General features: G+C 39.9%; 2 protein-coding genes across 14 annotated transcripts in view; one reads left to right on the forward strand and one right to left on the reverse strand.

The window, feature by feature from the left end:
- Positions 1-7,474, forward strand: part of NBEAL1 (neurobeachin like 1) — a 91,466-nt gene extending 83,992 nt beyond the window's left edge. For all 12 annotated transcript variants that reach the window (XM_074829308.1, XM_074829300.1, XM_074829303.1 and 9 more), the window contains one exon: positions 821-7,474. In XM_074829308.1, the coding sequence (XP_074685409.1) occupies positions 821-922 (102 nt within the window). In that variant the 3' untranslated portion in view covers positions 923-7,474. The remainder of the gene's footprint in view (positions 1-820) is intronic.
- LOC141925330 (alpha-aspartyl dipeptidase-like) lies at positions 1,660-14,717 on the reverse strand. 2 transcript variants are annotated; one of them, XR_012623834.1, is made up of 9 exons: positions 14,564-14,717; positions 14,386-14,474; positions 13,114-13,188; positions 12,446-12,525; positions 10,863-11,036; positions 9,370-9,429; positions 8,512-8,594; positions 7,819-7,969; positions 1,660-1,751 (listed from the first exon to the last, which is right to left on the reverse strand). XR_012623834.1 is itself a non-coding variant. In XM_074829316.1 (8 exons), the coding sequence occupies exons 1-8, from the start codon at positions 14,662-14,664 to the stop codon at positions 7,891-7,893; spliced, it is 741 nt and encodes a 246-aa protein (XP_074685417.1). In that variant the 5' UTR covers positions 14,665-14,692; the 3' UTR covers positions 7,463-7,890. The 2 variants fall into 2 exon arrangements, 1 of the variants encoding a protein (XP_074685417.1); XM_074829316.1 differs by lacking the exon at positions 1,660-1,751 and having other exon boundaries at positions 7,463-7,969; positions 14,564-14,692.

The following is a 14,717-nucleotide window of genomic DNA, read 5'->3' on the forward strand; positions in this document are numbered from 1 at the left end:
TTGTGGTACTAACTGCTGGGAACTGTTCTCAAACTTGTGATGTTAAGGCATGCATCTTGTTTATTAAACTGCAAGGGATTTCATACCCTAATCAGCTGCCAGGCTGATCACTACTGGCCAATCATAAGCCTTGTAATTAAGGAGTAAATTAAAACAATTTCTTACAAATTGTTGTTAGATTGCAGACCTACCGGATGCTGGACTTCATATGGCCTCTGGTTGCTTGTTATCTGTCTTGACTTATGGTATATTCAGTATGAATTATTTCTGGTTTAAATTTTACTTTGAGCACTTCAGCCAAGATCTTTGGAAAACTGTATAAATTTGACACCAGGAGATAACCTTTCTCTCTTTCCTTCCTTCTGCCATCACTGCCCTGCATTTTGGTTATCTTTTCCTTTTTACTTCTAGCAATTTCTGTTTGAAATTTCTAAAATAAAATGTCCTTTCTTCTAATTTGGTTCATTTTTGCTTGACATACACCTCTTTTTTTCCTTCCTAACAAAATAACAATCTAAACACTGTTTCTTAAGCCATTTGAAGTAGGTTAAGTATTAAGTATGCTTTACTTGGCAATATCCCTTTAACTGTTCAAAATCAGAGAAGTCTGACTAGTGTGTTGTCTGTTTTTTGTCAGTCCCAGGTATCATCTCTAAGTGTAACTTTTGGTTTGTTTTCAAATAATTTTTGTTGGTGTAATTCTGTTATGCAGTACATTGTAGTGTCTGCATTTCACCAGAATCAGTGTCTGAATTCCTTTTTAATTTATCCACCTTATCCCTTCCCCCTCCTTTTGTTTCTCTGAATTACTTTTAAACAGATGCGCTCAGGTCAGCTTTCCCGAAAGCTGTGGGGATCAAGCAAACGGCTCAGCCAGATTTCATCAGGAGAGACTGAATATAACACTCAAGATTCCAAGTGATTGCTGCTTCTACCTTCGCTCATGGATTCCAGAAACATGTTTAATCTTTTGGTCACTTTAAATCTGTATCTCAACTTTCAGGGTTGATTCTTAAGTCTGTTGAAGATGAACCTATGGTAGAGGTATAGTAATAAGCATATGTATTCATGCAAGTTAGTTTGCTTGCGTATTTTTCCTCAACTGTGTTGACTTGGTCACGGCAGAATCCCTCTCTAAATAGCTGCTAAAACTGCATTTCAGAAAAAAAGGAAAGAAGAAAAACAACAAACCAAACCCAAAACCCAAACTGCTTGCTCATTAAATTTAAGTAGCATTTGATTTAAAGCTGAATAGGGTCAGATGCTCCTTAATCACAAAGAAGATATTTGGCTTCGCTTTGAAAGCATTGTAGTTCCCCAACAGTAAATTAAAATTCTGGTGGCTGCAGTGGTCAGAATCAAAATTGGGATAGCTGACAGTTATGACCTTTTCAATATGTTTTTCAGCCCAATGAACAATATGTTGCAATTTGTTCTTGTAAATGGCTATGGCTATCTTCTCTTGTGTAGTTCCAGTTTTAGGCTGTTCTTCAAGGAACATCTGTGTTGCACTACTTGATTATCAGAAATTGTTTAGAGTACAGACATTAGTAACTTCAAAGGAGTTGAAGGTGGTGAAGGAGCTGAAGGAGGTAGGAAATACTTGCTGCTGAAAATTATTTATATTGTTAAGTAGGCTAAGACACACATCAAGAAATCCTATAATATATTTAATATCTTGAAGAAATACAGAGGAAGAATCAGTATCAATATTGGTCAATGATCAATCTGCTTCATGAGTAAGGCAACTCCTACAAACAAAAGATAAATTTCCACTGTAAAATCATTTACACAACATTGCAGCAGAATTTAATTAAATAGCACCTGTTTGTTTCTTGGCTGGGTGTTCACCAAACCAGGTGTTAGCCATATTTTTTTTTCCCCTGTAAAAACAAGCAGGGAAACAAATAATGTATCCATTTTCAAGATGTGTTTAAGACCTGGGAAAAGAAAATATCAGATCCTTACATGTTCTATATCCAACAAAATAGTTATGGATTATATGCTATATTTTGGAGAAGCCCTTACTGAATTTTTTTGGTTTAGTGATACGTGATGATAGAAGGGTGTGTGTTTTCCTATTGTTCTGACATTTTTATAATAGTAATGGTTTAAATGAAAAAGCCCATACTCTTAAGGCTGGTGCTGAGGGATAAATACTAATTTTTGGATTGGTGTGTGAAGGGGTGTGTGTGTGTGTATATATGTGTGTATGTTTGTGTATATATATGTATATACATGTATGTATGTCTATTAAAAGGAGAAAATACCATGGGCTGAGGGGAGTACAGATATAAGGCAGAGCTATAAGTGATTGTTAGCTAGTATGTTCCCTTTTGGCTACCCCTTTCTTCCCTCTACCATCACTTTTCATGTTATTTTTATTTATTTATGGAAATGAATGTGTGTTGTATCTCCTATAAATGTTATCAGATATTCCCTGTGGCTGGGGAGCTGTTGAACTACCTGAGGAATTCCATAATGTATAATCTCATTTCATTAACTTTTAGCACAATATTTATTAACTTTGTAGAAATAGTAATACCTCCTTACCCCACAAAAGGATGATCTTTACAGGTTCTGTTAGTCTCATTAAAACTGTTTTCTCCTCCTCAATTTCTTTACTGGAAAAAAAAAATCCCTCTAATGACTGATTAGTGTGCTGTGTAAAGAAAGTTGCATTGCTTTTTCTTAACTTCTGTAAATGAAATAATAAATCAGACTAGTGAACAAGTGGGTCTATGCATAGTTGCAATATTCTAACTAATCACTGTGACAGACTGGATCATCGGGAAAGTTAGGAGAAAATAAGAATTATTTCCCTGAGTCACTGGACAAGGGAGCATTGAATTTCCAGAAGTAGAGCAGTGTTTTTCAGATTCCATGTATGTAGAAAAAACCCCAAACAAACAACAAAAAAACAACAACAAAAAAACCCCACCACAGCCCCTATTTTCAAATAAGCCATAGAGGAGTGAAAAATACTATTTTTAATCAATTATCCATTAAGAATACCAAGGATACTCTGGAAGTATTAAGTCTGTATATGAGAATGTGAAGTATGTTTGTCCATTATGATTTCATGAAGAAGGGATTTCAGGGGAGCTCTTTTAAGAGTAGTTAGGAGAATTTCAGCTCAGAATGTGAGATTTTTCTGTGTTAGGGGAAGTTGAAAAAAATAACTCCTTTGGGACATTGAGTTGATGGTTTTTATAAATATGCATATATGTTCTATTTAAATGCATATATGAGGTTAAGTGTTTACTTGCAGGGGAAGGGGGCAGCAAATTACGATGTTTGGGGCTAGCAAGAATCAAGTGGAAAAATTGAGGAAACAGGTGTTCTGTAGCATTTGGTGAGAACATAGTTTTCTTTTTGTCAGTTGCACAGAGGGGTTCACGTAAGGGTTTGAAAATGTCCTACTGTGGGTTAGGTAAGTTTATACAACAGTTGAAATAATGTTTTTAGTAGTTTAATAGTAAAGAATGCTGAATACACTGTGTCAGTTTAAGTAAAATATAATGTAGTTGCAATAATTGGGGATGAAAGAGTTTATGGTGAAGAGCTTTGACATTTGAATACCATCATTTCAGTACATCACAAGCATTAGGTGATCTTCACAAATACCTGGGACAGGTTTAAATGCATTCTTGGGCTCTCAAACTTGAGGTTAGTTTGTGCTCAGCATAAAGCATCAGGAGCAGAATGAGGAGGGGGACAGGTGAGCTCTGAGCTGCTTAATTGCTCTACACAGAATGGCAACATCTGTTGCCTTTTGGTCTCTTACCTGGTCCTGGAGGATGGGAGCTATTCACCATCACATGCTTAGCATTCTTGCTAAAGGCCCTCTGGAAAGACCCCCATATGTTTGAAGGTCTGCACTTTGCCTTTACCTAAAACCAGCTTTAAATAAAAGATACAGCTTGTAAGCTTGAGCATTAGCTGGTATGTTGTTTCTCTTGGTTTTAATTTATTCGTGTAAGTTTTTAAAAGTAGAAAATAATTTTTCTGATCAGCTGTTTAGGTTGGTTGAATTGTAGTCTCTTATGCAATGCACTGTGAATTAGTGAACTGACTTTCATAATTCTTTGATTTCCTCAAGTCAATAAAGCTTAGGATCACCTTTTGTTTTTCACATAGTATTGGTGAAATAAAATTTTCCTTTGTTTTTGAACTAAGATTTCTCTAAGTATAGGAAGTAAAGCTGTGAGATGAGAATTCTGATTAGGAATTCAGAATAAACAAGTCTTAAGTGACAATTGTTTCATAAAACTACATTTGTCAAGATCATCTTGGTGGTATCTTTTAATTTTTGGAACAACCCTAATGATATTTATCGAAGTTTAAGATATGTGTACCTTCGAAGCTGAGTAAGTAAGTAGGAGTGTAAATTATATATATCTAAAAGAAACTGAAAACCGACTATCTTTTTATACCTGTATATAAATGAGATCAAGTAGTTAGCAGTATTGAGTACCTTCTCTGTAGCACAGTTTTGAACTTGCATACCAAAGGACAATATTTAGAAGACATCTCTCCTTTATTTCAAGTAAAATGTTAGATTTCTCTTTATCAATTTACTTATAATTACTGGTAGTATTTTTTAGTTGTCTTTTTATCTATAGTGAAGAATCTCATCTAGTCTGTGCAGTTTTTGTACTATATGAGCATTCAGAAAGTGAAATGTTTGCTGTTCAAGTTAGCATCTGACTTAGGTGAATTATTCTATATGAATATACTTGTTATCTAATACTCGCTCATAGGATATCTAGAAACCACAACTTCTATCATCCATGTACCGTACCAGCACAAAATAATAATCCCAATCTTAAACTAACTGCAGTTCTCCTAATGGTTAATATACATTGTGGAAATCAGGTTTTAGGAAGATTGTTTGATTTAAAAAGAAAAAAAAAAACCCAACCAGTAACACCCCCCCCATACACACATTACATTTGTTTTGCTGATCCTACAACATTGGTATAAACAAGCTTTTTTCCCCTGGTATCCCTTCGATCATGAATATTATCACAAAACAGGTTTATCAAAGTCTTTACAGGCTTTAAATAGTTTAGTCAATTGGCTGCTTTATAGGGATTCTCTTTGAAGTTGTACTTCTGTGTCCTTTAAATGAAGTGCAAAGAACAAAATTTCTGCACTGTAAAAATTCCGTATGGGACTGGTAACAGTCCGGCATCGGTCTGCTTTTAAGATAGTCCTGCAGGAATGATAAATTCATTTTTATTTGTAATGCACAATAATTAGGTAGGTCTCTTAACTCTTGCCTTAGTCAATAGGAGCTGTATACCTCACTTCCTTAGACCATGTCTCCCTCCTCCCTGTTTCCTGTGCAAGTCCTTCCCAATCTTAATGAACAAAATGATTAGAAAATACACGTCCATCAACACATGCTTCACACAGCTTTTACTGTGTATCTGTACTTAGTTGAAAATGTGTATCTATATATGGATGATGGTATGGTAAGGAGCTGTAGAGCTAGGGAGGGGAGTAGAGAGGGGGTCAGTCTCCTCCTGTTCCTACATTTGGGAGTCTATGTAGACACTTGCTCTGTGTTGTCACCTGAAGTCACTCCTTCCACTGTTGAAGGCACCTTGCTGGCTAGGTTAGATGCTGAGGCTAGGTGCTGTGAATATTTAATTTTTTTTCCTTTCAAAGAACAACCATCAAAAGCACATGTAAATGCATATCCTAATGGCAACCTAATGCCTGATCTAATGAATACTGTCAGATGAAAGCACTGCATAGTGTTATATTTAATTGGGTGGAAATTCAAGCATGTGCATTAGTGCTTTCTAGAATAGGCTTTTCATGCTTTTTGGTTTAAAAGCTATGTCAGTTTCAGCTGTAAACATGACACTTGTTAGTAGTCTCCTTCTGGGGAGAGTAACAGGTTTTGTGCAGTCATAGGTATGTGGGTTCATTGTATACCAATGTTAGACTCAACTGAAGTGTTTGGAAGATATCTTTCCTGCTATACCAAGTAGCCAAATTCTCCTTATTATTACTAATTGCCCTTGTTAGCACATACTTTTAAAGGAAGCAAGGGTTTTCTGAAAAGCTACTGCAGTTAAAAAAAAAAAAAGGTAAAATACTTTTGTCCCCTTCTTTGCTATTCTAGTCATCAGATGCCTGAATGCAGAAATGCCTCTGAGTGGCAGCATAGCATGCTTTGCACAGTTTGAGTCAAGTGCTGTTCATCTTACTGCAGTCTTGAACACCCCATACACGAGGAACTGCTTGTAGTGTTTAATCAAAGGTACCTTTTGTTTAGTTTTAATTCACCTTGCTGTCCATCTGTGGGAAAAAAATGGTGTGTCTTTCTTTTGGTTACTATTTACCCAAATGGCCCAGATAAAATAGGTGTTTCACTACTTTTCTTCAGGAGAGAGTTCCTCCAGTCATGTGGTCTTTCTATTTTCATCTACTGGACTTGGGAAATTTGGCAAGTATTTTCAGAGCTCAGGTCTGTGATTATACTCGGCACAGACACAATTTCATAGCACATCTTCTGTCCCAGAAGCACATCAGTATAGATTATGCTTTAAAGTTGCCAAGGTGTTTTGAGATTGAAATATAAAACATTCAGCCATATATATCATATCATTCTAACTGAACTTAGAAGCTACTTGTTTATTTAGCTTCCTATCTAGTCAGTATTTTCCTCTTGAGGGAGCAATATTTTTTTGCCTTGAAGTAACTTTTTAAATAAACTTAGTCTCACACCTGACATTACTGCTTTAGTCATACATAGCTGTGAGCTGTTGCTTAAAGAAAGCCATGAGGGGAAAAAAATTCAAGGAAAGCTTGCAATACATGTTCTGGCTCAACCCTTCACTATGCAGGAGCAGCTTCATATAAGATTAGAGAAATGCTGCTTGTAAGACTTACCTCCCTTTGGTCAGTGTTTTAATGGAAGCTGTGATGCTACTCGGTTTGCTTGATGAATTTTTACTAAAGCTAATGAGGGAGTGGAAGCAAAGGCCTTACAGCAACAGTTAACCATATCTTCTGATAATTCTTACAGATTGTGCAATTATGTGATTACAAATGGGTTTTTAAATGCCAAAAAATGCCTTTTTTTAAAGAGTTAAATGTTAGGTCTGAGGAGTGTTGGAAATACCTACTTTCAAAAATGACCCTTCAGGCACTGTAATGAACTTGCTGTCAGTCTTCTGTGCAATATCTTTTTCCCTTCTGGGTGCTTTAAGAGTATACTGTATGTCTTATTTTGTTTTGATCGGTATGTTTTAAGAGTGTGTATATTGGCTAATGATGGATTTTTTTTTTCTGTACAGTATGGTGGAAGATGTTTTAAAATTTTGCACTTTTCTAGGATTTGCAAGTTTGTAATTTTTGCAAGTTGACAATTTTTAACATGCACACTTTTGTACATAATTAGCATTGTATATATTTAACATGAGTCTGAAGCAAATAAAAGTAATTGAATGCATAACTTCTTCCTTTATTAATAGCACAAAAATTAAACTAATAGTGTGGGGGTACACTGAATGAACAATTCTTTCATTTAGCAGGTAAAGCTAGGCAGCAGGAACAGCTGACCTGGTGTCTTGTCTTAATTGTGTTAAAGTAACTTTTATTTGGTGGGAAAGGAATCAAAGTGGATACATGAATGTACAGACCCTTTCAGAATAAGAATAGCTATGATCACTCAAGTATTGCAATAAAAATTGTCTTTTTGTTGGGAAGGGGAGATGTCTGAGACATAAATTAGGGTAGGGAAAAGAGCCCCCTAATGCATATTTATCTTTATTTATAAAGATAAGGTTCTCCACCCACCCTGTGAAGTATCTCTTTGCTTCCTCTTCATTGTCTTCCCATACAGTGAATTTTGCTGCAGAATATGCAAGGCTACAGATTCTGGAGATTACTGTCAATCAGGAGGAAACTGAAATCTGTTCCAGGCTCATGTTCAGTTGGTTTTTTACCCCTGTAAACAAGACAAACCATGCTGTGAGCTTTAACAGGAGCTAGGACTACTGTGCTTCCATCTGTTACTAGGGATAGAACAAGGCATCCTTATTCATAACAAGCAGAGTTTTGACTCCCTCCCTTGCCTGCATCATGGGACATACATATGAGATTTCTTAGTAATGTTCATATGACTGAAGATATGAGTTCCCTTGTTCTAGAGTTCAGTGCATTAGGGCCAGACTGGCATTCCCCTGGCCTTCAATAACAGAGCTGACTACTGGGGCTCTTTCTGTGAACGGTAACTAGTTCAGAAACATGAGCATCAATGGATGTAATTCTGTAGCACTTACTGGGTAAGTCAGACAGCCTTTAGAGTGCTGTCATACTGCCTGCTCCTTTGAAGCATAAAGCAATACTCATGTTTTCCCCAAAGAGAAACAGAAGCAAGGGTTTAAGTAACTTCTGACATGGGGGACAGGCAGCATGTGCCAGGAGTCTAACAGAAGTCTCCCTTCTTTTCTATCTGAAGGAGGATATCGATTCAAATGAAGCATTTACCTCAAAAACAGACGTGCTCCTGTCACTCCTTGCAAGGTGGCTTTGTCTCCTTCCACTAGCAACATTGCACCTTCCCGCAAGCCCTAATGTAGGTGGAAACAGTTAGCATTATTTTCAAGCTATCTGAAAGACTAGAATGCTTGTCACAAGCAGGCCAGTCTTAGTGCAGCTTGCCATGACTACAGACTAGACTTTCTTGCTCACCTATTTCTAACAAAAATGCCAAGACAAAATTGTCTTGTTTTAGAAGCTAGTTTTCTTGTTTATTTTATTTTTCACTTTTAAAGGAGAAACCATTAAGGAGAAAGGAAAGTTTGTTTTTTCCACAATTACTTCTGCCACTGCCATTCTTGGATCCAGTTTGAGCCAAGCAACAGCCAGCTGTGTTTGTTGGAGCACAAACTTTATACTCCAAGCTCAAGCATGAGGACAGGAAACACAGACATCCCACTTCCTCACACTAGCATGTAATTACAAACATGCTAGTGAATGAGCAAATTCAGAAACCTACAGAGATTAAAACAAAGTGTAAAGTTAAGAATATCTACAAAAAGATTAAGGGGAAGTATCTTACCGTCTGCATGCACACCACCCCCAATATACAACATATAACTGGTGACCAGTGACTGGAAAGATCAGAGCTGCCTGAAATAGCACCTGGCAACAGGATTCTGAGCATCTAATAGGCAGAATACATTTCATTTGTTCTAACCCATTTTCTGCAAATGAGCAAAATCCATGCCACAGCTCTGTACGGCTTGTCAGGCAGGGGAACCCACACTGAAAACTAGCAAGAATGCATTTAAAATGTTTACCATGCTACAGCCATCAGCTTCCTGAATGGGAACTACTACTCACCAGAACTGGAGGGGTGTTTGGTTCTTCATGATATTGGCGAATTCTTTCCTCTCTTGTCTCCTGCAATAATGAGTGTAGATTTAGTTGCCCAGGCAGTAAGGTAGGACTTGGAGCTATCCAAGTAGCATGACACTTAGCAATTTCATAACATTAAACAAAGCAGGCCCTTCCCCTCAAGCAGAATAGAGTGGTAGGATTGACTTTGATATATATTTTACCCTTCATCACTGGCAGCAATTGCTGTAAGTTGATCAAACAGAACTTGCACAATCCCAACCCTGAAAAAGCCTTAAAACTAACTTCCACTCAATTCATCCAGTGGTGGGGTTTTTTTAAATGCTATTTCTATGTGCTCACTCTCAGAACAAGAGCACTGAGGAAGGTGGTGGAAGCAAATGCCTGAGATGTGACCTTCATGAAGGAGGATAGTAAATCATGGATTTCCACTGATGAAATATTTGCTTGTTTGTCCTCACACAGGTATTACACTGAAGAATTTCCTTCTGTCAACAGCTCTGCCATGTTTCCTGAGGGTTTGCTGCTGAACTGAGCAACAGTAGTTAAAGAAATCAAACCAGAAGGATTTGTTAGTAAGGAAACAGGAACACAGCAGGGACTTGGTACAGCACAGAGCTTCCAGCCTCCTTGGAGAAATAGCACAAGTTATTTAAGACTGCCTGCTTATCTAGTGACAAGATGATTAAATGAGTACCTGAAACTTCATCTAAATTGTATGAAGCACACCCTGATCTTCTATCTCCTCATTGTCCCCTAATTCTTAATACTTTAACCATGGAAAAAATTTTGATTACAAGGAAGAAAGTATTGTGCATGTTAAAAGATGCACTACAGAAACTGTTCCCTGAGGAAATTTTATTTAAGGATCAGCTCCTCTATACAGTGGAGTCTTTGTGCTTGATGGTTAAAGTGTTTTTCTTTCAGCTGTACTAGTACATGTGCTTGCTCAGTACTAGACATCACGGGGTGTTGCTCTGCAAGGACACTAGTGCCTAGGTATTTTCTTACACAAGAAGATTGCATGCAATTTCAACATCTCCTTGTTCTGATGGTTTCTGCAGACCTTTAAGATATTTAAGCCTCTTAATGTATGTTTAAGTTAGGTCTTCTCAAGCAGCAAGCAAGACAGACTGTGGCAGGACTTTCCAGAAACACAGTGCGTTGCATCTTAATGTTTCAAGATTATCTCTTCTCACCCCCCCAGTTCCATGCCAGGTATGAAGCAACACTATTTTAGATCTTGCAAAGCTTCTGTTTGTGAAAAACACTTTGTTCCACCTCAGTAATACTGTTGCCAACTCCTCTTCCCACTCAAAGAAAAGCTTTAGGAGGGAGTAAAATGTTACTGCCTCACTGGTGTTTCCAATTGCTCTAGGGAGCAGCTGTTAGACATTGTATAGCTTTGTAAGGCCTCACAAATGCACACTATCATTACACCTCTGCACCCTGTGTTAGCTCTGGCATGCTTTACTTACACCCATGTGAGTGCTTTTAACATCTGGGTCCAGGTAGTGGGGGTTAATATTAAAAGGAATTAAACCTAGGGCCTGCAGAGAAGGTGGATAAACAATTGGCATGTCATTGGTCGTATTGATGCTGATGGTAGCAACATTAGTTCCTGCGCTTGATCCCATGTAAGGAATCCCATCCTGAAAGACAAAAGCAATGATTAGTATGCAGTATCACAGCTAGGAACTGCATTTTATAGCATCTTCTATTAATCTCACAGACTCAGCAATCAGACCAGACTTTGTCCTTCCAGCTCACGTCACTGCTAATTTTACAGGTGAAAAGCGGAACAAGAATTCAGGTTCCTGAGATGGGCAACAGTTTGTATATGTCATGGTTGTCAGAGAACTAGCTGTTGAATGTCCTGTACTCACAACTCTTGTGACTCCATCACAAGAGAGATCTTACAAGGTTGTCAGTGCATATATTGGACTTCACTATGAAGAGGAGAGACTTGTCTACATTGCAGTTACAGGAAATATCTGAACTAGCTTTTAACTAGCTTCTGAAGAGAGTAGACCATCTGAAGCTGAGTACAATGTTGCTACAGCATCAGTTTACCAGTACTGTGACCAGCCAGTTTAGCATTAGTTTAGGTATTACTACCATGTACATAGTACTATGTACGATGCTGTGCATGGAAGGATTCCACACAAACATGAAAGTATATGGATAATGCTGAACAATTTCTAAAAATAAGCTATCTTGAGAGAGCTAGTGCTAATATAACTAGTTACCTAGACTTCACTGGGACTCGAACATTTTCTGACTCTTCTGCCCACAACAAGCATTGAATTTCTGTACATTAAGACAGCCTAACTAACCTTTCTTCTTGGAAGCTAGCTTTTTCAAACATACTGTGCTTGCATAAGTCTACCTGAAGTCATCTGCAGTTCCACATTGCTAGAGGAACACCTTGTTTCTGTTCTCCTCCATGGATGGCGTATCTTTGCTGTGTTTTATGAGATTCACCAGCCAGAATGGGGCTGCTGACCAGAAGGGCTAAATGGCAGTTATACCTCTTAATTCCAGGTCAAGGATGTACCCAAGGTAATGACACCATTTTCAACGTCAACAGGACATTGTCTAAAAGGCAAGTATGGATCCAACTCTATCATCAGTTTATTAGCAGACAACCTGCACGTTGTCCACATTGTATCTTGTTAATAGATATAGATGTGTTCACCTCAAGCTGAAAAAAATGGGTTTCTGGACATAGATTAAATCCTGCACTGCTCTTCAGTGGTATTTTAAATTGAGGGGCTCACTTCTAAGGTACTGTGCAGTGTTGTGCATCCCAAGGTCTTGCAGTCCCACATCTGGGAAACTGCCCTAGAAAGACAGACTGCTGACCTTAGTCTTTTCAGGCTTCAATGACTAATGACAGCCTTATTTGGCCACAGATTTCAGTTCACCAGGTCGCATGAGATGGCTTAATATTTGAAGTATGTTAGAAACAAAGATGTAGAATCCACTTGGATTTGTGTGAACAAAAACTTATGCATGACATCCTGCCATTCAGACTTGGCTCAAGTCCTGTAGTTTTTACCTCAAGAACTCTCTTCCTGATTTCCTGTATCAGACTGTTGTCATAGAGAGCTTTCAGGAGACGGAATGTGTTCCCACCTCCTGCAGAAAGAGAGTCCAGTTTATTTAACATGCTTTCACTACCAGTATTAATTGAAGCCTTTACAAACTTGGCAGGCTCAGTGATTTCTATGCTCTATTCAGGGTAGTATCCTGCTTTGAGCAGCAGTAAAACCAGAAGCTTCAGAAGAATGGTCATTGGGCAGGCCATGGGCTCATACCGAGTCCTCCTTGTAACACTGACGCTGGCTGTTTGACAGCAGACACTGTTCTAATACCCAGGAGCATGGTATTAGGACTATGCTCAGTTTGAGCACAGTAGCCCTGAATCTTCTTAGACTTGATAAAGCGATGATATAGCTGTGATGATCATGTTTTTGACACTGAAGTACTGTTCAAGGAAAAATTTGAAACTTACTGGAGATGAAGTTCCATTAATAGATCTCGCCTACTTCCCTCCCCACCACTAAATTTAGGGTCTTACTGTTCCCAATTAAAGTACTGTTTTCTGTAGTTTCTAATAATTACTAGGCCCAACTTTATCACTGTTGTGTCTACGGTGCCAGTGCTGAGCAGGACTAATCCAGTGCCCTGTATAAACCCTCACAGGGAGCAAGAAGTAAAACTTACCGATAAATATTGCTTCAGATTTCCTTACAGCCTCCACTGGATCACAAGATTCATGAATGCTGTCTAGTTCGTAACCTTAAATGAAAAAGTATTTACCTTGGCCACCTCAGTTTGGTGGAAGAATGTGATATGTTCAAACCCTGCCTGTCCCCTGCCCTGATCCCAAGCCAGATGTCTTGCCAGACAACCAGGGAAATTTCAGAGAAAACTACAACATAGAACAGAGTACATGTCCTACCTTAGTGCAGGGCTTTTGCATCCAGCTGTACCAAAGGAAATGTTTGCTTTATGGATATACGTGCTCAGTGTCTAAGAGCAGGGCATTTCACTCAGCAGGTGCAGGCTGAGGCACAAAGTCCTGCTGAGCATTACTGGCTAACCAGAAAGTAAGAGATGCAAAAAAGCTGTCAGTCTTCAACTTGGCTGTGAGCCTGAAGAAGATGTGCTGGCATTGGTCTAGCATTACTAGTGCAAATATCCGATCTGAGTACTTTTTCTGTAATGGTTAAAATGTCTGTCTTTGACAGATGCGCCTTGCTGGGGTTCACTGAGTACAGAAAGTGCCAGGAGAGCCAGAAGAACGTGGACATTTGATAGCAGCAATCTTTCTGTAAGACAAGGAGCAAAGTGTGCTGCCCTGGGAAGTAAGTACTGATTATTACTGCAGTAACAGGTCCAAGGTTATCCTGAACAGTGACAGATACTAGGTGGAGGTACTGCTGTAGGCTGCTCTGGAAAGATCTTTGCTCGAAGTAAAGCTCAGTTCCTGCTCATCATGGAAATATCTGGCTGCCTGAAGTGCACCATAGTAATGGTCTTCACCTAACAACAGTGAGCAGAGGTTTAAGAGGTGTGGGAAGAAATGTTCCCCCATGTGATTAAGGAGGATAAAAAGATGCCACTTAGTATTCAGGAATAAAAACTTCCTCCCTGAAGTGGTTAGAAGCGTTTGCAACACTATTTCTTCCGGAGGCCTCTAAAGCATCTACTTCTAGGTACAAGTTAGCGAACAGCTCCTTGCTGCTCTCACGGCCCTGGCTGGCCCGAAGGTACCAGTGTGTGGCGGAGCCCACCCCTCTGCGCGCCGCCTGCGCCACTCCCCGCCCTTCGCACCCCAGGAACGCGGAGTTCGCAGGGTTGCTCGCCCAGAGGCGGTCGCCGCCTCGCCCCCGCTCCCAGCCGCGGCTGGCGGGTGCGCCCCCCGCCCCGCAAAGGCGACGCTTCGGCAGCAGCTGCCCCGGGGACTCGGCGCCCGGGGCGGGCCTGCTTTACCCAAGCTTTCGAACTTCTCCCTGGCGGTCCGGGCGTAGGCATCTCGGTCGTGCAGGGCGTAGGGCACGAACAGCACCCGCTTCACCCTCCTGGGAGGAGAGAGGGGAGAGCGCGCTTAGAGCCGCGCACGCGGGGGCCGGCCCGGGGCAGGCTCCCCCCGCCCCAGCGCAGCGCTTACTGCCCGAGGAAGCTCTTGATGTGCTGCTGGCAGTGGCCCAGGTACCCCCCTCCGTGCAGGGTGGAGTTGGAGACCAGCAGCAGGCGCCGCGGGCCCCCCATGGCGCTGCGGGCCCTGGCCCGGCCCGGCCCGGCCCGCCCCTTCCTGCCCCGCC

This window comes from Strix aluco, chromosome 6 (assembly GCF_031877795.1).
Source record: "Strix aluco isolate bStrAlu1 chromosome 6, bStrAlu1.hap1, whole genome shotgun sequence".
Lineage (NCBI taxonomy): Eukaryota > Metazoa > Chordata > Aves > Strigiformes > Strigidae > Strix > Strix aluco.